We start from the raw sequence: 22,644 nt of genomic DNA on the forward strand, positions 1-22,644 counted from the left end.
CCCCCGGCAGGCGGTTGGGCAGGGAGGGGAGGAGGAGGCGGCGGCTGCAGCGCAGATACCGGCAGGGGAGCCGCTTCCCCCGCCTCCACGGCCGGGGAAGGATTGCGGAGCCGCCGCCGCTCAAGCCGACTCCAGCTACCCAGGTATTTACCGGCCCGGTGCGGCCCCGCGCTCCCTGCGGCCGAGCCCAGCCGGACGCGGAGCCCGTCGCGGGGGCGGGGGGCAGGGACCGGCCGATCCTTCAGCCCGGGCCCGCGGGATGCGCTGCCGGGCTGGGGACGCTCTCCCGCCTCCCGGGGTCTGTCCCGGAGCCCGTTCCTCGCCGCCCTCCTCCCGGGGTTCCAGCGCTCCGGGAGGCCGGTGCAAAAGCTGCCCCCCCGGTTTTCGGTTTGTAGCGGAGCCGTCATGTGCTCGCTGCGGGGAACGGAGAGGGGCTGGAGGGGGTTTAACCCCCGGTCACCAAACTTCCCTTGGGCAGCTCTGCCCCCTTCTCCCCGTCTCCCCTGGGAGATGCTGAAATTTACCAGCTCCGTCAGTTGCAGAAAACCGGGTTTCTGGGGAGGGAGTCCTCAAGGGAATAGAAAAGCAAGGCTTTGTGGTGTCATGTAATAGCTGTCATTGAAACGCGTGGCCCTGCATGGTTAATTGCATCACTATTGGCAAAGGTTGGCTGCTGCCTAGGAGTTAAAATGCTCTTTTTGTGCTTGCTGCTATGTTGATGGTACAAAGATGACACGGTTCAGCATTTCCTGATACAGCCCCAGGACATTAAAATGTTCAGAATCGTTAGCTCTTGAGTAGGCAACAGACAAGACTGAAATGTCTTTGCTCCTCCAGATCTTTCTGATAAAGGATTTGGGAGCTGTCTCTTATCTCTTTCTCGCACCATTTTCTTACCTAGGTCTGTTTTCTGTTTACAAGCCTGAAGATGGCTGCTGCTTCTTCCTGCAGTGTGGAAGAAGATGAAAGCCTGAAGGGATGTGAACTCTATGTTCAGAAGCACAACATCCAACAGATTTTAAAAGAGTGCATTGTAAACCTTTGCATAGCAAAGCCAGACCGACCCATGAAGTTCCTCAGAGAACACTTTGAAAAATTAGAAAAGGTCAGTGATTTTCAGGTGACTTATAATTTTTCATTTTAAACTGAAAAGGATGGTTTAAAAACTTTCAAATAGTTTGGTATATTTTTTCTTTTAAATTATCAGGCTACAGGTGAAAACCAGGCTATCACAAAATCATATTAAAAGAAAAAACTCAAACCCTTTGTTCACTGGTGTCTACTATAATAACAGCTATTGGATAGAATTTTTTTGGGTGTATAACACCAAGATTATAATCTCTCATCAGGCTGCACTCCTTAAAAGTGAGCCTAAGTGTCAGGAACATACATTGTGTTAAGATACATAGTGTCCTGAACCCTCCTCTGTGGGAAGAACCTGCCTGCCAGAGCAAGAGAGGTTACTCTTGTTTATTTCCTGTGCCTGGTGAAACAAACAAAGTCAGTTTGTTACCTTGAAACTGAACAAAATCAGGGAACCAGCAACTTCTGAAAACCATTGAACAGTCTGCTGTTTGATTTTACTGCTCTTGCCTCTCTGCATTGCTTATCCCAGGATGCCCCACCAAGAGAGGCACTCAGAGAGACTTCATATCCTGTGACTGTCTTCAGAGACAGAAACATTTAAAACATGATCAGAAAAATTCTTGCTAAAGCCTATGGGTGTCTTTTGCAGGAACAGCATGTTGTGTGAGCACAGCTTTTCCCTGGGGATGGTATTTCTCCAGAAATAAATGGAACCACAAGTTTGCAAGTCGTTGGTTACACAAGTCCTCCCTCCGCCAGAGACTTTAGTCATATACTTAGTTTAAGAAGAGGATTATTGCCTATTTTTGAAGGAAACATCTAAGGTTGGTAGGCATAAGATATGAGTTTTATGTACTTTTTTTCCTTCTAGAGATGGAATTTCGTAAGGACAGAGCAATAAATAGTAATAATAACTAGTGAATAATACATAGAGTTGATATACTAAGGGTGATATAAGGATTTAATACTTATCTTTGTCTGCTTTTTAGATAAATGCCTGTATAGGTGGGTATATGCCAAATTTATGTAGCTTGAAAGATGCAAACATTGCATTTTAGTGGGAGCCCAGTAAGAATGCCCAGAAAATGAGGAAGGGGTGGACGTTACAGGGAGGTTTTAAATTGTATTGCCTGTTACTAAAAACCACAAAATCTCTAAGTTCTGCATATTCCAATCTCTGAGAACAAAGACCAAATTGAAGAGATCAAAATCTGTTGCATTTCCTTTGTTGTGTTATGAATTGTTATCCATCTTAATGTGTGCAATTCTGGACTTTCTGTTTAGAAGAATAAACATCATTTTTGAAAAAAAAAGAAAAAGATGTTAATATACACTGTATTATTTTAGAACATTCTTTGTAGCTAGTGGGATTACTTGTGCTGTTGTACTGGGGGAGTTTGGCTTTATTGATCTAAACAGAGCACACAGAATTGAGCCAGGAAGGCAGTTCCTACCCTTGAGAAATGATATATTCTTTCATGTAATCTCCTGTCCAGCAGAGATCAGAATCTGGAGCAAGATGTTGAGCTGATGGATATTGCTTGTCACAAAACGAAAGGAGATGATTTAGAAAAAAACACTCTCAGGGTATCCCATTCAGTGAGTATCATGCTCAGTATGGGAGGCACCAATCTTGCCACTGACTCTGAGAGCAGCCTGGGAGCTAAGCCTGCTGAGTCTAAAGGCTTTAGGATGCTGCCAGAGGTTTCCAGCATTGCAATTCTTGTTCCTACAGCAGTTTAACTGCCTTGCCCAACCACCTCTTGAGGACTTTCTTGAAATGATCTGCACTGTGGAGGATTTCCTGCAGTAGGATAATATTTTGACTTGGTCAGTTGCATAATAACAGTTGAAAGAAGGCTTGTAAACATAGACACTTAATTTCAATACATTTTAGCTTGTTTTTAGAAGACACTTGTCATATACAGGTACTCTGAAGAATCTTAATTTAGTTGTGAATGTAGCAATTGCCTGTTACAGATTTTTGTATGTGAGTGAGCAATACACAGATCTGTCATGTTTGCTATTTGCTACTTTATTTTTGGTCCTGTGGAGGAAGAAGAGTGAAAATCTTTGGGTTTAAGCACGATTTTCTAAACAAAGTAATGCATTTTTCCACCAAAGTGGGGTATTTTGGGATTATTTTCCAAACTCATTAAAACAGACAACATGTTCCACTGAAGAGAGCAGTACAATAACAGTGTAGCTGTCAAACAAATCATGTGGGCAGTTTAAGAAATGAAGTGTGGGATATTTTTCAAGTGGTTAAAAAAGTACCTTATGGAAAACTTGTAGAGCTTGATCCACATCAGTGCACTGGAGATACCTCAGAAATACAAAAGTTTATTTCATTTTGCTAATTCTTAATTGTATCTCATAAAATCAACTCAGAAAAGCAAGATTTATTGTCATATGCAAGATCAGACCGGATCATAAATGCTTTTCACCTTGCTTCTGGTGACATCAGAGAAAGGTCCATTGCCTTCAGCCTACATCTGTAGTGCTGCATGAAACAGGGCCAGGGACTAAACCCTGATCCCACAACACTGACAGGTCCCACATATAATTCTTAGGTCTAGCACGTCTAGGAGCAGGTTTGTTTTGGCAGGAGTCAGTGCGAGCAGCTCAGAACAGAGCCAGGGAATGAGCTAATAATTGAGGGATGTGGACTGTCTTGGGCAGTTCAGGTCTATGTCTGGGCCATTTTTTGATTTCACAGTATAGACATGGCCAGAGAGGGCTATAAAGTGAGAACATGAATAAATACTTGTGGATAAAGTGCTAGAGACTGAGGGTTGAAGTTTCATGCTGCAGGCGTCGCTTTCAGCTGGAGAAGTGCCGAGGTTAGAGAGAAACACCTGATGCCTTTTTAAGTCTGCAGCTTATTTGTATCAAATACAGTATTAAAAAACATAACTTGGAAAATAATTGTAGGAGAACTTTAATATTTTTCTGTTCACTTAATAACACTAGGGTCTGCTTGTCTTGAGATGCCAGTAATTGCTGGGAACCAGCCAGGTTTCTGATTTCTGAAGTTTGCAAGTCAGTTTTCATGTGCTGTGACCTACAAAGTTCAAGATGACATCTACTCTGGTCTCATTAACAGTTACTTCATAAAAATCCCTAACATTCCGTTGAGCACAGAAAAGAGCTGAAAACAGTTTAGATACCTGAGATTTAAAAAATAAAATAAAATAAAATAATATATATAAATGTAATGCTTTCTTTTGAATAACTTGTTTTACATTTCCTTGTGACTGTATAGAAGTTCTTGCTGGTGGATGGGGTGAAAAAACCTTTCTCTTAGGGGTATTAATTGGCTTTTTTGGAGTGATGTAATAGATGTTAGCTAAGAAACCGTGGCATTATTTTAACAGCTGTAATTAAGTCCTGTTTACTTGAGGACATAGCAGAGAAAACAAGGAACCCATCTTTTATGTCCTGTTCTTACCCTATGTGAAAAAGTTAATTACTAAGATGTTGCAGGCAAAGCCCTGTATTTTCAGCTATACTGAGACTGGTAGAAACTTTCATTAGTGTCAGACTGTTTAGTGCTGTGATTATATGATCAAAGGTGGAGTTGTCTTGGCTAGGCTAAGCTAGACTGTTGTTCAGCAGAAAAAAATTATAATGAGGAATAGAACTAATGAAGCAAACGGCACAAAAGAAGGGGAAGCAGCAGGAACCTGCAAGATATGTTCAGACATAACCAAGTACTTTGCTGAAGCCATTTTGCATGCAGTGTATTTGAGAGCAGTGGCTTTGCTGGCTGAGCCAGGTGGCCTTTGCTGATAACCTTCTGGACCTGAGCTCTCTCCTGATTCTTCCTCTTGCCCTGTGCACACAGAAGAACTAGTCTTGCACATCATACTGAACTGACTGTCTTGGATTGCTGTGGATTTATGGGCTCAGGTGATGCTGCATAGCTTAAGGTACCATCCAAAAAGAGAGTTTAAAAAAACCTGGACTCTATTGTCAGTAATTAATTAAAGGAAAATGAGATTATCTGCGAAGCTCCACCTGGTGACACTGGGCAGTATTGCACACTGACCTGCTCAGGAGAATCAAGGCATTTGGGTGACAGGTTTGCTGTAAACCAGCACTGGAAAGCAAACGTCTACTAAACTACAAATTCATTCACTGTTGGTAAAATACAGTTTATTTATTTGTCATAAAGAGTTTCAGAACCAAAGGTATTTGAGCATCAAAATTCGAGCATCAGGTTTTTCTTCTGCAACAGTTGTCTTTTCCAGTATTTACATTTTGTCACAACCAGTAATTTTTGAATTAATAATTTCTACCAGAACTTGGCCAAACGAATGAAATTCATTCTTATAAGTACAGGTGATTATACTAAGTATAACTCATTCCTCTAGGATAAGCTATGGGGAGGTTTTGGCTTGGAAGGAAAATCCTATGGAGGAGAAACTATTGAAATGATGCATTAACTAAGCAATTTGATAAAGACTAATGTGACAAATATTTCTGTATCTTCCAAAGTTTGCGAAGCAGTTGGGCAATATCTGCTTGGTGGTCAGAAATGATGCTAAAGCATTTGGGAACATGCCTGAGCTACCTGAAATGCTGAGAGCAACACAAAGCTGGGAAAACTGGGTGCCCTTACTGTATGACTGCAGTTCTGAGTAAGCTTGGGCAGCCTCTGTTCCCCCCTCTCCCTGTTCCAGTACTGGAGAGAAATGAGTGAAAATCAGCTCAGCTTGGGCCTCTTTGATTGGTGTAGTCAGTCACAGGCAGTGTTATGAGAGGTGACAATTTTCTTGGAACAGGTGAAGAAAAAGCTCAGTGGATTTTTAAGACCCCTCAGACAAGCTTTCCTAAGCACAGGAGGTTTAGGGAAAGGAGGAACATAAAGGGGAAAAGAGAAGAAAGAGAAAAAAAGCTTTTTCCTAAGAAATGCAATGGGTTATAAGTGAAGCTGTGCTCTTATGAGCTTTGTGCAGCACATGTTAGAGCATTGCTGAGCTCCCTGTTTACTTTGTGTGTCTACAGCTGTGAGTAGCTTCCCCAGTCTCAAACTAAAAAGTAACAAAAATGGAGCACAGTGATGGAAGGAGAAGGGAAGTCTGGGTGTCATCTTTGTGTCACACCTCAAGCTACCATGTTTTACATTCATCAGGGTACTTAATCCATGTTAATCTTGAAGCATTTAAGTGGCTTTAAAGCAACAGGCTCATACTTAGCTCTAAGCACATGAGTGAAATACCTGCCAAATCTGTGTAAATTTAAAAATGGTGCTGGGTCAGGCACTGTCTGATGGAAGATTTCACTAGGTCACAACAGACTTTGGGAAAGCTCTTGGTACTAAAGGACCTTTATAGGTAGGAACAGGGACATACACCTCTGTGCAGCCTTTTGTAGGCTCCCAAACAGAGCCCCTCATGCCTCCGTTTGCCAAGCCATTTTTGAAAAAGCATTTGCCCAGGCTTAAATCCTGTCTGTGTTGGAGTCTGTGTCTGCAGAACTGGCTGAGTACCTACCCTTCTGCTCATCTGCAGCTCAACAAATCCTGCAGTAATCTTTTGAGAGGCTGGTCAGGTTACATAGCACCTTGCCTTAGACAAGGTAAAAACTCCAGATTGAGAGATGTGAGCATTTTGAGGCTGCAATTCCTCCTCATTTCTCTGTGTTTTGCAGTCATTAGAGCATCGGGCAAGGTGCTCTGACAGCTACCAACCCTTTCCATGACAGCCAATTGCTTAGCCAAGGCAAGGCAGTAGCTTTTCTGGAAGGCACTAAATTATTCAAAATTATTTCCTTTTATTCTCTTTCAGTTGTTAGAGGTGACTTGAGGAGCAGAGGTAGTTAAGCCTTTTCTGTCTTCCCTCAGCAATGATCTTAAATGGAGGAGCATGCTGAATAGGAATGATAGCAAGGAGAAAGCCCATGTAAAAAATTACACCAATCAAGTCAGATTTTTTATATGAGGATGAATTTTGGTTTTGCTCTTGTTTTTCAGTTTTTGACTAGTTCCTCATTAATATTCTCCTACCTGCAGAAAAAGATGGTTCCTTTTTAAATACCTTTTTAATCCTGCATGAATTAATTTTAATTAGGCATGTAGGAGAGGGGTTGAGACTCTCTGACTGGACATCAGTAAGACTGGGTGGAGAACTGCAGTTTATGTTGAAGATTTAAGATTATTTGAGGTAGGACTCTTTTCAAATAAGAAAAGGACCTCAGATTTTGAAATGCTCTAGGCTGGGAAATTAATTGCTTTCCAGTGTGCTCTGCTGAGGGCTGTGCCTCCGTGGTTGCCTGCTTGGCAGCCTGTGTTGGAGCTGTACAGCTGACAAGCTGGAGCTGACAGCTTGGTAAGCTCAAGCTGTTGAGGCTCTGCAGCTCCCAGGAGCTCAGCCTGCCAGCTCCATCATCCCTGGGCAAGACACTAGGGAACTGAGAAAGTAAGCCATGGGAAAATCAAAATAAAACATATTAATAATTATTTTAGCTTGGATTTACTAGCGAGTCAGGAAGAAAAAGATACTTAATGAGTTGTGAGCCATCCCACTGAAGGATTAAGGGGGACTAATGAATTCTTGCCTGAGCATGCAATTCCAGTTGCTATCTAGCTTGAAAAACCTTGTACCAATGAAGGCACTCATAGCACATGGAAGTTGTCTTGGGTTTCAATAATGAAATGCATGTGGAGGGGAGTAGGATGAAAGAGAGATAAAAAAAGCTGATTGCATTTGTAAGGTGGGCAGCCTAGCACACATATTTTCCTATTTGTATGAAGGTCAAGATAGATTCATAGAAGAGAAATGAAAGGAGGAGAATTTTATTGGGGAGTAGAAAATGCAGAAATGTTGTAGAGACAATGTCCACTTTAAAATGACTGAGGGAAAATAAGATTTTGAAAAACCCACTTTGCTGTCAACAGCACATTTGATCTAAGGGCACTGGTACAGTCCAAATGTTAACTGGACCTGCACAGCAGAGACATGTAAAGGAGCAAAATAGAATAGCAGCATTTATGTTTCCCTCTTTGTTGACAATCTGAATTATCAATTATCTCTTTCTATCCTCTCCTCTGATGGTCCATTCCTGCCTGCCTGAGAATGGTGGTGTTTCCCTTGGTTTAAGGGTATGATGTATTAGAAGGCTGGAATAAAAAATAAATAAGCAGTTTTGCCATTACATATCTAGTGATTAAAAACTTCAGAGTGACTTAGGTGTTCTGGTTGTTGCTGAAAAATATGGCATAATATTTAGCATTGTAGTTCAAATTATATTTATTTAGTAGAAGTAGAGCTTTTCTGTGGGCATGTTTCTTCTTGTGCAAGGTATGTGTGCATACATTGTTATTTGGTTGGGTTTTAAAAATCAGAAGTGTTTGCTATGGTTCTCTTTGATTATATAAGCTTTGAAGTATTAAAAATATGTTCTGTGTTTTGTAACATAACCTCCCTTACTGTACTCTGAGGCATGTGTAAGAAAGTAGGGAAGAGGTGGTGATAAGTTGAGATACTGCAAGACACTGGAGGGGAAGACAAGAAGTGTTAATGTGTTGCAGGAGGTAAAAGGACACCAGGAAAGGGACCCAAGAGGGCAAGTGATGCAGTCAGAATGGCTGAAGAGTAGGTGGATTTTTGGCTGGAGAATTTTGCTTAGATTGGAAACTGGGCTTGAACTGAGATGCAGAGAGGCCACCGAGGCTGTAATAGTAGTAATGAAAGCAGCGGGTAACTATGGAGTGGAAGAATGTGTTAGTAGGAGGTGTGGATATTGAAGATATTTCTTAGTGGTGCTGTAGATGAAAAGGTGGCATTTCACTTCAGGAAGGCGGTGGAACAATAGTTGGGACTGTGTGAAAAGCCTCTGATTACAAGGCTGAATGATAAATACAGATAGTAGGGCTGGCCATTGGGGCAAAGGCAAGACTGGAAAGGAAATTAAGAACTCCCAAATTTCTCCTGCTTTCAATGGCATCAGTCAGTCTGTATTTCAAACAAAGAGGAGGGCTTTGCCTTTGGCCTTTATTAGTTGTTATAAATCATCATGTCAGCTTCCAGGAGTGAAGGGGTGGTGTTAGAAACCTTCCTATATTGCGAGCACCTCCTCTGGGTCAATTCCAGTGCAAAGAGGGATTAGTTACATGCACATGAACTATCCTGCACATTTTCTGTGGATAAGTAGAAAGCAGATTCCAGGTCTGTCAGTCAGCAAAGTTTATGAGTGCACTTGAGGAAAAAAAAAATAGGAAAAAAAAGAAAAAAAATCTAATTTAGAGTGTACTTTGTGTTCTTGCTTTTGAATATATTGAATAAATTGTAGGAGGCAGAGCAGAGAGAGTGAGCAATGATACAGAATGGATGGCTGGCTTTTAAATGTCTCCTTGGGATGTTGTTGAAAAGCTGCACAGTGCTGTGGAGCTTCCTTGGGTGCTGTCCTTGCTTCAGCTGAAACGTTTGAGTTTCCAGGTGGTGACAAAGCCTGAAAGGAGAGACCAGGAGAGGAACTACTGGAAGCAGATTTATTTTGGAAATGCTCTGTTGAAGCATGCGTGCTCTTCAGCAGTGGTCTGAAAGGAAGAGCAAACATAGAAACTGTCTCAGCATTGTGGCTGCTTCACTTGCAGTGTTTAAACTCTTTAAAAACTCATGGAAACATTAACTGGGGAAAGTGATGACCCCAAATGCTGAGCACAGCTTGCTAAATTCCTGTGGTTTATACCTCAGCCTCTTGTAACACGTATGTCTTAGCTGAAGGTGGGCATTCAAAAGAAAGATGGGTCACTGCAGTTGTATTTATTGGTTCTTTCTTTTAATTTAAGGCAACAATGGTATATTTTCTTTGCTTTCCAGTTTATTATCATTGAAGTCAGTAATGGTGTTCCAGGTGCACCATCCTTCTCCCCCAGAAATCCCAGGCAAGACTTTTGTTTACAGCTTTAGTTAGGTCACCTGGAGCAGGGTTTGAACAGACGTAGGATTAGATGATGTATATATGAAATAGGGAGTTATTGTCACAGGCACTGTTGGTTTGTAGGTTTGGGGTGTGTTCATATCTCAATGTATTGGACTGTGGCAGGGATGCTGGAGCCTTCAGGCAGTGGCACACATGCTGTCCCCTACTGCCATTTAAGATTCCCTAAATTATGTATGATGTCCACTGAGATGTGACACAGGACAGCTTGAGACTCATGTCTTCCTCAGCTGGCAGCTGAAAGCTGAGCCAGGTCACCCAAAATGGCATTGGAATGTGGATAACTGGATCAGTCCCTACACATCCTACAAGTCAGGAGCATCTCCACTGAAGCCAGTGCAGATACTGGTTTGAAGGGAGGAACAAGATGCTCGCTGGGACTTGCTCAAAATAAATTGCACTGTTCTGCAGTTGTCTTCCATGTGTTTTCTCATTTTAAGGTGGACATAATTGGCCAATATGATTGTGAATTATCTGTGCCATCCAAATAGAGAGTGAGATTGCTTGTTGTCATGACAACAAAAGATGGTGAGCTGTTTACTTGAAAGTGAGTTCTGCACGAGCATTCACATCAAGCTGTCTGAAGATCAGTGTTTGAAGGACTATTCTTCAGAGAGTCCATTCCTCCTTTAAAATATTGGCTGTATTTGTGCAGTTTTACCCCAGGATATATGGAAGATGGCTTTTTGAAAGCTTAACCCAGGACAGAGCATACTCTTTGATTTTCAAAAGGCTCCCTTTAGTTCAGTGATGGAAATCCTACCTAGACTACAAATAGCGGCGTATGGAACAGCCAACCAGCCAACTCTCTGCTGTTCATATAAAAGGAGTTTGTAGCGAAGAGACTTCCTTTTAAAATGAATCATATGGTAACTCACTTTTATAATCTTTTAATATCTTTTTGGCTTTGAAAGGTATTTGGGTTTAAGAGCATGCTTTGTGATATTCTTGTTATCTCACCGAGCTTTCTTTCGTGTGTACATCTGTGCTGAGGCAGAGGAGATATTATTTATTGGTTCCTTGGAAGTGCATTTTATGCAATGTGTACTGAAAGAGAAGTGTGCATTTGATATTCAAATGGGGCAAACTACTACTCATCTCCGTGAGTAAATCTCCTGTGTAGAAAAAGAACTGTATAAGTGCTGCATGCCATTCAGTAGTTACCTAACTGCCTTCTTGTAGTTACCTTTAAGTAAACCTCCAGCTGCTTACTGTCCAGAAAGGTCATTATCTTTCAGTCAAGCTTATGAAAAAGGTACATTTGTTTTGTGTTCATTTAATTTAAGCAGAGAACATCAACACTAGCAAAGAGATAGATAAGCTGCAATAGACAGTAATATTACTTCAAATTCTTCAGTCATAGGTTTGCTTTAGATGACTAGATATTAAATACAATGATAATATGTAGAACACATATTTGTATTTTAAATATCTGTGTTTCTACAAGTGCATAACTGTAGTTAAGGAAGCCAGAGGCAGTCAGAGAGGAGCAGGCAAAAAGTTGATGGGAATGCTTAAATAGGACTTGCAGTTCTTACACAGTAGTTTAATCTGAGTCATATTTTACATATCTAGTGCTGCTAGTTGAAATCTGAATTGGAAAAAAAGTTTCAACAAGGTTTTAATACATCTGAGGAAGTGTTTTTGTTTGGGCTTTTTGTTTGTTTGTTTGGGGTTTTGTGTGTGTTTTTTGTTTGTTTGTTTGGTTTTTTTTGTTACAGCACCTATCTCAGCTGTCTTATGGCCCAGGAGTTGCAGTGTTGTAAAGCCCTATTTAAAAAAAATACTGATCTCAGAAAGAACTTGGTGCTTTCTGAGACAGGCCAGGACCTTGAAAAGTTGCAATTTTTGCCAGCCCTCTGCATTTTAACTCTGTGCTTTTCTCTGAAATATTTCAGTAGTCTCTTAATCAAACCAAGAATGTGTGACTTGTTACTTTGAATAACGCAGCATGGGAAATAGTATTTAGTTACTTATTTCAAGTAGAAATAATATATCAAAGATTGATGTCAAATGCTCCTTCGGTTAATGAGAGGGCCAATGTTAGTGATGGTGAGGAAAGAAACTGGAATAAGACCAGAAAAGACAAGTGGCATGACTGGATTTGTCAGACTTTTGTAAACATCAATGGCAAAACATATATTCATCATCTGTTTTTCTTGCAAGCTTAAAAATTATGAAATTGTGCCAGTTTTCTGTTCCACTCTTTTCTGGTGTCATACCTGATGAGTTAACTATAACTCATTTCCTCTGTCAATGAGACCAACTGGCTGTGTTGGTAATCTGCCACATGTCTAGCTCTGGTGCTCCCAGATCCTCCCTCCTCCACCCACTCCATGTATTAGCTCTGAGTGGAAAGTCTCATTGGAAATTAACTGTGGAGGACAGAGCCCAGGTTCTGGCATGTCTGTCAGAGAAACACACACTGTTTTTTTGGGGTACACAGGGACCTCAGCATTACTGCATTTTCTTCTGGGTAGCTGCAACACCATTAATTTGAATCATCTCAAAAGTACTGGAGTTGTTCAGAGAGTTGTCTGATGGCAACTGGCTACTTGTAGGCTAACCTACTTGAAGCCAACCCTGAGATAGCCAGGGTGTGGGTTATGCCTGTGGCAACAGAGTAGAAGACAGCTAGTAAAATTACTGGACCACTGCTGCACAAGAAGACTTGCTTCGTCACTGTGGTCATATCTGCTCTTTGGTTTCCTGTATCAGACAAGCTCAGGACAAGACATGAGCTCCATCCCTTCTCCAGGTCCCCCTTGCCTCAGGCAGAGCCAGCAAAGACTAGAAGGAACCATGTAAGAAGGCTCTGAAGAGGCAGCAAGGGCAGGCTGGTGGGTTGTGAGCAGGACGTGACTTGACAAAATCTTTCTACTCTGACAGACTTTCTTGAAGGTTTTCTCTAGTGCCTCCTGCTCTTGTTACTATCTCTTCAGGGATTCCCCTTCATATTTTATTCTCCATTCCATGAATGTGAAATTTGGAGAATAACCTCCCTATTGGCCAGCTGGTGCTAGGCCAGCCATCATTTTTCATAGTCCTCTGGAGCCTGCCTGGGATCTTATTTGCTTGGAAGTAGTCCCATTGATTGTAAATCTGTTACATGGCAGAAATTTTGGAGTAGAGAGCATCTTTGTACCTTCTGGTGATAGTAACCTGCAAAGCAGAGCAAGATGAAGAAAACTGTTGATATATTGATGTGTGACTTCTGATATGTTCTCTGTACAAGAGACAAAGGTATATACAAGCCAAGTGAGAAAATAACAGCCGTGTTGGAGAGTAAGCAAAGGAAGGAGGCTTGTTCTTTTGCTTTCTCAGCCAAAAGAAGCTGCAGAGATACATCTGCAGTTTTTAATACATAGGTTTCCATTATGTGTAAGAAAGAATTGAGCAGGTCGAGTACTGGAGTGGTGATGCCTGTGCACACATCATAGTTAGTGTCAGTCTTTGTGCTGCTCACATGAGATGTTGGATGTTCTCTCAGCAGTGTGCATGTGTAAGCTGACAGGCATCCAAGTGTACACGTGAAGAGGTTGCTGGTAGTCATAAAGGAAGAGTGAACTGAGTCTATCCAGCAAGTCAGATACATGGGAAAGAGATGTTTCATTGTGTCTTTTTTGCCTTGCAGGAAGAATGCAAACAAATACTGGCTCGGCAGAAATCCAGTTCCCAGTCTGATTCTCATGACGATGAGATTTCTCCTCCTCCTCCCAACCCAGTGGTAAAAGCCCGACGCAGGAGAGGGGGGGTCAGTGCAGAAGTGTACACTGAGGAAGATGCTGTTTCTTATGTCAGAAAGGTAATGTGTTACTGTCTGTCTGATTCTGGGATGTACAGGACAACTGTTCATCATTTGGAATCCTGGGTCAGCCTGTAGGATGGTGTCCTCATGCCAACATATGCACAGCTTGATCACCTTCTTCACCCTCAAGTTCTTCTGCTGCGTCCTTGGCTAAGTAATTTCCCCATCCATGTGGCTTCCACATTCCCTGCTCTTTCTTTTTTGGGATGTGCTGCTAATCTGTTTCCCCTTCTAACAGGGTGGGTAATCTCAGCCATTTTCTGGATATTCGCAGTCTCCAGAAGCTTCTGAGTGTAGTCAGAACCTCAGAGTTTTAGAAAGCAGCCTTTTCTAGGGCTGCATTTCCTGCTTTTCAGCTTCTAGCTGAAGTTTTCTTCTGACCTAGGTAATTTAGGTTCCCTAAACCATTCAGGCTCGTGGTTCCTATGCTGAAACCCCATGGGTTTTTGGAAGTCTGTTGACCATGCTGTGGTGATTTTCTGTGACTATGGTCTTTGAAGAAATGCGAACCCCAAATGAAGTAATTTCAGCAGCAGGAGCACTAATTTGGGCTTCTCTTTTTTAAAATAGATTTTTCACAAAAATATCTAGCTATGTTGTACTCTTGATTTATCTTGATAACTTTGCAATTTTTTTTTAGTAAACTGGCCAAGGCTTTCAAAAGTTATTAAAAGGCAGACACTACAATAGTGTATGTAATGTTTGTTTAGGGAGTTGGACTAAAAATACATTTCATAAGGTTGACAGATGCTACTAATGGGCTTTTGTACGTGCCTGGAGTAGCTTTAACCAAAAGAGCTTTTTCTTTATGGGAATGTATTTTGTCAATCACTGTTTTTTGGCACAATACTTTTTTCCTTTGCAGTCAGATGTGCTTTTGTCAGTCACTGATGATGCAAGTTCACTGGCTGCTCTGGGGATTTCTGTCCCAAGAAGCAAAGAAACAGGAGAGCCTTTCGACCTAAAAACAAATATGGAGGAGTATTCTTGTGGAAGTTAAACAATGTTTGCAAGTATACAGTAAATTTTAACAGGACTGTGGTCAAGCTATTAATGCACTGTTAAACTGCACTGTTAAAAATTTGTGTGGTATTTTAAAAGCCACTTTCAAACACTTTTCTTTCTGTGCAGCTTGCAATATCCTCCTTAAAAACTTCCATGAAGAGATCACATTTGTCTCTGCTTAGTGTGGGCTCCATCTGACTCTTCTGAAAGTCAAAGGAAGTAATTCTTCCCACACCCCTGAGTAATTCTTTTATGTTCACAATGGAACCTGAAGTTAACTTTGCTTTCTTCCTCTTTCAACAGTGATGCCAATAAGCCCTGACAGTAGCATGCTTAGGCAAGAACCAGAAGAAGCAATACACTTCATATTCTGTGTGTTCTGTGAGTAGGGCTGTTAGGATTTTAAGTTCCTAGGAATTAACTGGGTTTAAATAATAGTAATAATAACAACAGCAACAACAGCAACAACATCTTAGGAGATGGTTTCTTGTCAGGCTACAGATACTGTAAGGAATATACAGGTAGCACTGGGAAAGTTTGTGTCAGTGCTTTGTCTTCTACCATCAGCAAATGAATCTGATGGTAAATCCCATGGATGTGTGTTTGTGAAAGAGATTTCTAGAATACAGAAATAAAGGGAGATACTGAAAGGACAAATTATGAAACTAATTTAAAAGTGTAAAAAAGCAAGGCAAGGGTTCTGTTAGACGATTGCAAACAGATGGAACTTTAGATAGTAGCCAGAAAGAACCACTGGCTTGAATTCAGGTGTTGGATTGAAACACATCTGGGTCATAAGCTAATTGAAGGGATCCTTTGAAGGGATGAGCTAGAGGATGAGTGCTGAGTTATGTCACTCGGGAGAAAATCAAAGGAGATTTAGCTTTATGATTTGAGCAAGCACATGGCATGGCTCCATTCTGAGGAGCACAAAGGAAGCTCTCTGGGGAGAGTTATTTCATTGCTTCATCTCTGAAACTAGAGAAAGCGGCATTTGTCAGCACATCTGACATAGCATATAGTTAACAACAGAACAAGGATCTAGCTGCAAAGAGGGTTATTGTGTTGAAGACAACATTCAATGGGTACCTGGAAGTGTAATGTAAGAAATAGTTGAGTAATTCTTCCCAACATTTGATTTTGGTCAGATGCCTGCTTACTGTGACACGTAAAGAGTCTCTGTCTGTGTTTTCTGTGTCCCTGTCCCAACAGACCCACATTGGTCTCTGCCGTGTGGCTTTCATTGCTGCACATTTAGATTGAGAAAGATACACTCTTCCATTATCAGCCAGAAAGGTTGGAATTAAATGTCTTAATTATTTGATTATCTACCTTTTTGGCTCATCAGGAGTAAGCTGAACAGCTGAACAGCTCTATTCTCAATAGAGCAAGGGTTCAGGACTGCAGTTCAGCCCAGAGTTTGTCTGATAGGGTAAAAACCATAAATAAGATACTGGTTAAATGCTTGTTTTATTTAACACTGGAGAATCTAAACTTTCAGGTAGATTAGATTACATTTCACTCTGATACAAATATGCAGTTTATACATATACACTTTTGAGGAGTCTAATGAGTGCAAGTGTCAATGTAAGTAATGTCTGAAGTCAGAGTTTTAACTTTGGATCTTCACAGTGAAGTATTTTTCCTTAAATTAATTCTTTAGGAGAACTTTGTGAGAAATGTTTCCCATTAAGGACACCTTTCTGATTGGATGGGTAGTATCTTGCCCTTCTAGGATGAGGAAAGGAAACTACCTACACATCAGCATACATAGTAACTTAAGTAGGATAAATATACTATTTCTGTCATAAGAAAATGTGAAAGATAAATGCCTGTTGTCAGACCTTTTTTGTACAGTAATTAAAACAGGCAAACATCTTCAGATTGGAATAAGGTTTATTTAACACCTGAAACTTTTGCTGGGCTTGATTCTGGGCTGTTACAGTGAAACTATTAATGAAAACCACATTACTAAAGTCAAAGAACATCTTTTACTAGTCATAACCGTGTCACAAATATCTTGTGCCTTTCATAATCACAAAGTCTCTGACTGGCAGGAGATGATGCTTGACAAGCAAAGAGGTGCAGTGTATTTACTAATATCTTGCCAAAATACTTATCAAAATGGAAAGCCTAATTTACCAAAGTCTCATAAAAATTTTCAATGAATATGAAAACACACTCCTAAATTTCAACACAAATTTTGAGTGACTTCAACACAACTTTTGCTGTCTCTCCAATCAAGAAATAAGAAAACCACTTCATTCTCAAATGCGAGTCCTTCTCGTTTGCCATGAAGCACAGGCTCAGGATTTTGACCCACGTGGGTCAAGCTCTCAGGAGCTTGGTTCCTTATACTACAACCATTACTGAAAAGTATGGGGTAATCAACACATTTTTACCTTTTACCTGAAGTAATGTTGCTCATTCCCTAGCTTTAAAAGTAGGTTTCTTCTGATACTGTCTGTGGGGGAAGAAGAATATGAAATATGTTTTCCTCAGCCCAAGAGATTTGAAGGGAGACTGCACAGCTGTCAGTACCTGCTAATGATAGTATTTTACGAGTCTCCTTCTTCCCCCCATCCCAGATCTTGTATTTTTTTTATAGTTGTCAGATTGAGAACAAACATTCTTATTCTCACATTATCAAAACTGTAATTTATTACTTTCTCAGTGGCTTTATATTATAGCCTAAGCCTGTCTCAGTGTTTGAAATGCAATGGTATCCATGATCCTGAATAGTGGAATCTTCAAGATCTATGAGGAAATACAACCAGGCATGTAATTACCCTTTGTTTTTTTCTCTACAGGTTATTCCAAAGGACTATAAAACTATGACTGCTCTGGCAAAGGCCATCTCCAAGAATGTGCTCTTTGCTCACCTCGATGACAATGAACGAAGGTATGAGGTGCTTTATGATTTAAAGGCATTTATAGCTTGACCTGAGGAGAAGAAATTATATTGAATTTTAACTCGGGGATCAAAGCTACTTTCACCGATGCATTCAAGTTGTACTAGATGTGCTTTCACACATGATCATGGTATTATGTCAGAGGGTAAAAACACAGGCCAAAAAAGGACAAGAACAGGTTAGAACGTGTTCAGACATATTTAACAGTTTCAAATCAGCTGTGCCTGATGAACTTTATTCAGGGTTTTTTAAGCAATTGGCTAAAGCAATCTCAGAAGCATTTGCAGTTTCTTCTAAGGACTCAGGTCAAGTGCTGGAAGAGTGGGAAAGAAAATGCATAATGTCTATAAAAAGGTAAAAGGGAATTACAGGTAAATGGTTTTGTTCTTTGAAAACCTGGCACAAACAAATTATGTATAAACACCTGAAGGAGACCATTGAGTTCTGTAGCAGCCATTGTGACTTTTAAAAAGTTGAAAATATCTTTCTACAACTGACTAGGAAGTCTTGTATTTAGAGAAGGCACAGCAGAGGCTAAACAGCTTGACTTCTAGTAATGTTTTTGATTTTAATATGCATGACAGTTTTGTAAAAAATCAAGGGAAACATGTCTGCAGTGAAGCCACGTGGAGCCTACACAAAACTGATTGGATTGCCATAGGAAACACCAGTTATTAATGGTCCCTCATTCTAATGGAAAGACATATCGAAGTGTGGGAAGGCTTGGTCTGGTTTTCATAATTATTGTCATTAATGACCCCAGTGGTGAAATAGAGTACAAGTTAAATTTTTAGATGGCATGAAGATTAGGAGGCAAGGCTAGAATTCAGGATTATGCTGACAGATTGACGAAGTGTTCTAGTGAAAGCAGGATGGTTTGTCACTGAGCCAGGTGCAGAGAGGTATACTTAGGCAGAAAGAACCCCTCTGTAATGATAAGAGAGTTTTGCAGTTTTGGTAGTTCCTTGAAAAAATATATGGAGCTTATTGTGAATCATGGTCTGAACTTCAGTCACTGATGTCAAGCTGTTTTGAAAGTACTAATGTTTTACTGTGCTAACTAAACAGGAGAACAGGCAGGACATCCCAATGTTGGAAATATTTCAGCTGGAGTGCAGTGTCCAGTTTGGGCACTGCACTTCAAGAATAAACAGTTGGAGGAAGTTCAGGGAAGAGTGGTGGGAATGATCACAGAGCTAGATAACATCACTTCTGAAGAAAGAATGGGATTGGTTGGCCTGCAGAAGGAAAGTCAGAGGCAGAGGGACACAATAACAGCTTATAATTGTGTATGAATAATGTTACATGAGAAATAAATTGACTGTGTGCCAAAGGGTAAAGAGTAACAGATTTAAAGTGCAGCAGGAGAGTCAAGTCAGATACTAGGAAGAGGTCTCTGACTGCTTGGGTAGGTTGTGGAGTCTCCACCACTTGAGACCATTAAGAACAGATTAGACCACAGTCTGCCAGGAGTGACGTAAGTAGTGTCAGTCCAGCCTTGCAGCAGATAGGCTAAGTGATGTTGTGAGGTCCTTGCCAACCCTGCTTTTCTGGGCTTGTGTGGTTAGGAAGGACAAAGACTTTGTCTGCACTGACGTTTTTAGCACTGGCAGAACATCAGCAGTGCAGTCCTTTGGTGGGGCTACTCAAACAATTTCAGTCAAAGCACGTTTCATGTGTGCAATTTTTGCTCCCTCTTGCAGGCATTTACACAGTTTAATTACTTTGCAATCCTAATTATTATGGTATTGCATTAGCATGCAGATGTCTGGAGTAATTAGTAGAGGATTAACTTTGTATATTTCTTCTAGCTTTTTCACCCACAGCAGAGAATTCTTGTACAGAACTGCTGTAAATCCCAATAATGCCATTGGCATGCTGAGGTGACAGGCACTGAAAGGATACATTTTCAGGCTGGAAAAGCAACATTTTGATAACATGCTCTCAAAGTAGGATGAGAGAATAAACTTGAAGGAAAAGTGATTTTTCTTGCACTGTGCTGACTGGACGTCATGGTCTCTCCTGTCTATTCCCAATGTCCCATTTACCTCTGTCAGCCAGACTGCTCTGCTATGGGTATGTGTTAGGAGTGAAGAGATGTGCAGATTCCCAAATGTGTACTGCAGATGGCTTGTAGGCTGTCTGCTTTTGCAGTCCTCAAACTACAGCTTGACCAGGCGTATACTATCTCTGCTGTCAAAAGATTGAGAAGCTTCTTGGTTTCTGGGCTGTGCACTGGACCGTGTTCAGCTGTGCACCATCTCCCTTGTCAGGGATGTGTCCAGGTGCCTCATTCAAGCCTCATGATGGGCACAGCAAACTATTGCTGACACTGGGGGGAAAAAAAGGACCTCACAGAAGGATGCATGAATTCTGCTTTTGCAGACAGGATTGCAATGAAAAAATAAATTGTTCTGTCTTTGCACTTCATGGAGCTCCCTCTTGACATCTTGCTGTTGCCCTTGTCTGGCTTCGTTTGTCAAGTGTGGAGAAGCCAGCAAGCTGGAATGTACTCTTGCCATCGCTTCCCGGTCGCATCTTGTTGATGCAGATATGTAATTCACTGACTTCCTTTGGCTTCTCTCCTCTTGGAAATGGTGGAAAGCTAAGTGAGGATATTTCATTTTCTGTGCTGCAGTGATGGTGTTGGTGTTTATTTTCCTCAGTGCTTCCTACACAGAAGACAGTCTCATTGTTTCATTTAATGTCATTGCTGACCATTCGGCAAGATGTAGGAGGTGTTCAGGTGGGGGAAGGATGGACTAGCAGGGTTTAATTCCTTATTTACAATGGATGACTCTTACGTTTTTCATTCTTCTCTAAAAAGATATTTATGTTCATCTGCTCTATTGCTGTGCAGTCCACGTGACTCGTGTTGCACTTGCTGCTTGGCAGCTGTGAGGGTCCTTATGTCTGACATACACCCTTATTTATAAAGGCAGTGTGTAGCATATTATATCTGTGTCAGATATTCCATAGGAATGATTAATTGCATGAGATGCCAAGCTGAAGTTAAGGTAAACAAGTATCTTTTTGCACTGGTGTCTGAAATAGTTTTGTTCAAGTCTTATTTTAGACAGCATCTTTTCATGTGACATGATTTAAAATGGGTTGCCATCTATCTCATGCATGCACACACAGAGTCTCTGGTGTAAAATTATATTGAAAAGTGCAATAAAAGGGAGACTGTGACTGCACCAGTACTAAAAGCAGCAGAGCTGGTTACCAGAAACTTTTGCCAAAATGTTCATTTCAAGAGTTGCTAATATTCTAAAGAACAGAGCAGCTCTGCAGCATGGTGTGGCAGTTCACCGTTTTCTCCTGAGACTTTTCCACCGACTGCAATGAGACCTTGATTAAACTCTGGAGTAGGGTCCTGGTTCTCTGAAAGCCAGTGGCAAAATGCCCATTATCCAAAGAGGAAATGTGCTTTTCACTGTAAGGGACCTGTTGTTCTCATTTGCAAAACCAGGAATTTGTGGTTTTTTAATTGTGTTTCCACACATGTGCACCTGATGTGTATTTTATGTGTGTCCTCCTTTGCCTAGAGCTGGTCTGTTCCGTGCTCACTGGCAGCAAAACCTCAGATTTACATGGATGAGTCACGTACTCACTAGCCCAAATTTTTTTGAATTTGTGAGAAACCAGCTGTTTTCTTCCTTGGTTGGGATGTGTGGCAAAGCCCTTTCACTTTGCTTCAGGCTTTGATGTGTTTACTCTGCAGTTAGTATGAACTTCATGCCTGGGTAGTTAAGCTTGGATTTCCATAGTGCTGTTGTATCATCCTGCAGGTCCCTAGGCACACGTGCTCTAACTTCTCTCTCCTCCTTTCCCCCACCCCACATCATGACAGATTGTCTGGCTTATGTTCACATGAGGGTTTTGCCCTTCATTTTGTGTTCCTTCCATGCTCCACTTTCTTCGTGTCTCCACTCAAAAAGTCTTGGAAGAGACTGCTCAAAGGGTTTTATTAGTTGGGCCATGGAGCATGTTAGTTAAGCTGAGATGTGACTGCAGCAAGATTTTCTGGAAATGCAGAGTTCATAGTGGTGTGCAAACATCATGCAGAAGCTGTAGAGATGGCCACCAAGAGGACAGTTTTCCCAGGCAGAGAGCTAGTTGTGATCACTGCAAGATCAGCAACTCTCGTCCTGGCTTTGTGCTCATCAAAGCCTTACCTATATATGCTCAGTCCTGCAAAACAGCTTCTCATGTGGCAGCTCTGACAGAGCTCTTTGCAGCATAGAAGAACTTGTGATACAGAAGAGAGTGCTGCACACCCAGCAAAGCTCAGGATTGCTCTGCAGGCTGCTCAAGGATGAACAGCCTTGAGAGAAAACACTGGTGGAGCTGGACCTACTGCCAGGTAAGAGGCATTCACCCTCTCTTTCATCATACTAGGGAAAAGTGAAATGGCAACATGAACTGGGAGAGATTTTTGGCATTATAAATTTATTTTTTTAATAGAGTTTGTTCTTAGCAATAGTTTGTCTTTAACTTCAGTTGAGGGCAGAAGCTATCTTGCTTCTCTGCTCTTCATCACACCTGTGATCCAAAGGGAAGTCCCAGCAACAAAAAAATAAATAATTAAATATAATCCTTACTTATGATGTTTGTACCTAATAGAAAGAACAAAAGATGAAATTACAGACTTTGCAGAAGTGCATATTTCAGAAAGTGCATCCATCTTTACAATGTCCCTCCAGAAGGCTGGTGGGGATTTACAACTAGTAACATTCAAGCGTTGTCTTAGGTTGAGTGGCTGAATAAGGGGGAGAAGTTCCTTGCTGATCTTCTCCCTCCTGGTTCCAATGTGAGCTTATGAGTTGGGTCCATTGTGAAGGCCCTTAAGAGTTTGCACAAACTTTCCTCCTTATTTTGGGCTGT

At 41.1% G+C, this 22,644-nt stretch overlaps 1 protein-coding gene across 1 annotated transcript in view; it reads left to right on the forward strand.

Moving 5' to 3' along the window:
• PRKAR1B (protein kinase cAMP-dependent type I regulatory subunit beta) overlaps positions 1-22,644 on the forward strand; it is a 97,210-nt gene continuing 74,566 nt past the window's right edge. The window contains exons 1-4 of the mRNA XM_051632451.1: positions 1-143; positions 902-1,105; positions 13,667-13,837; positions 17,656-17,747. Coding sequence (XP_051488411.1) covers positions 929-1,105; positions 13,667-13,837; positions 17,656-17,747 — 440 coding nt within the window. The 5' untranslated portion in view covers positions 1-143; positions 902-928. The remainder of the gene's footprint in view (positions 144-901; positions 1,106-13,666; positions 13,838-17,655; positions 17,748-22,644) is intronic.

This window comes from Apus apus, chromosome 14 (genome assembly GCF_020740795.1).
Source record: "Apus apus isolate bApuApu2 chromosome 14, bApuApu2.pri.cur, whole genome shotgun sequence".
Taxonomy (NCBI): Eukaryota; Metazoa; Chordata; class Aves; order Apodiformes; family Apodidae; genus Apus; species Apus apus.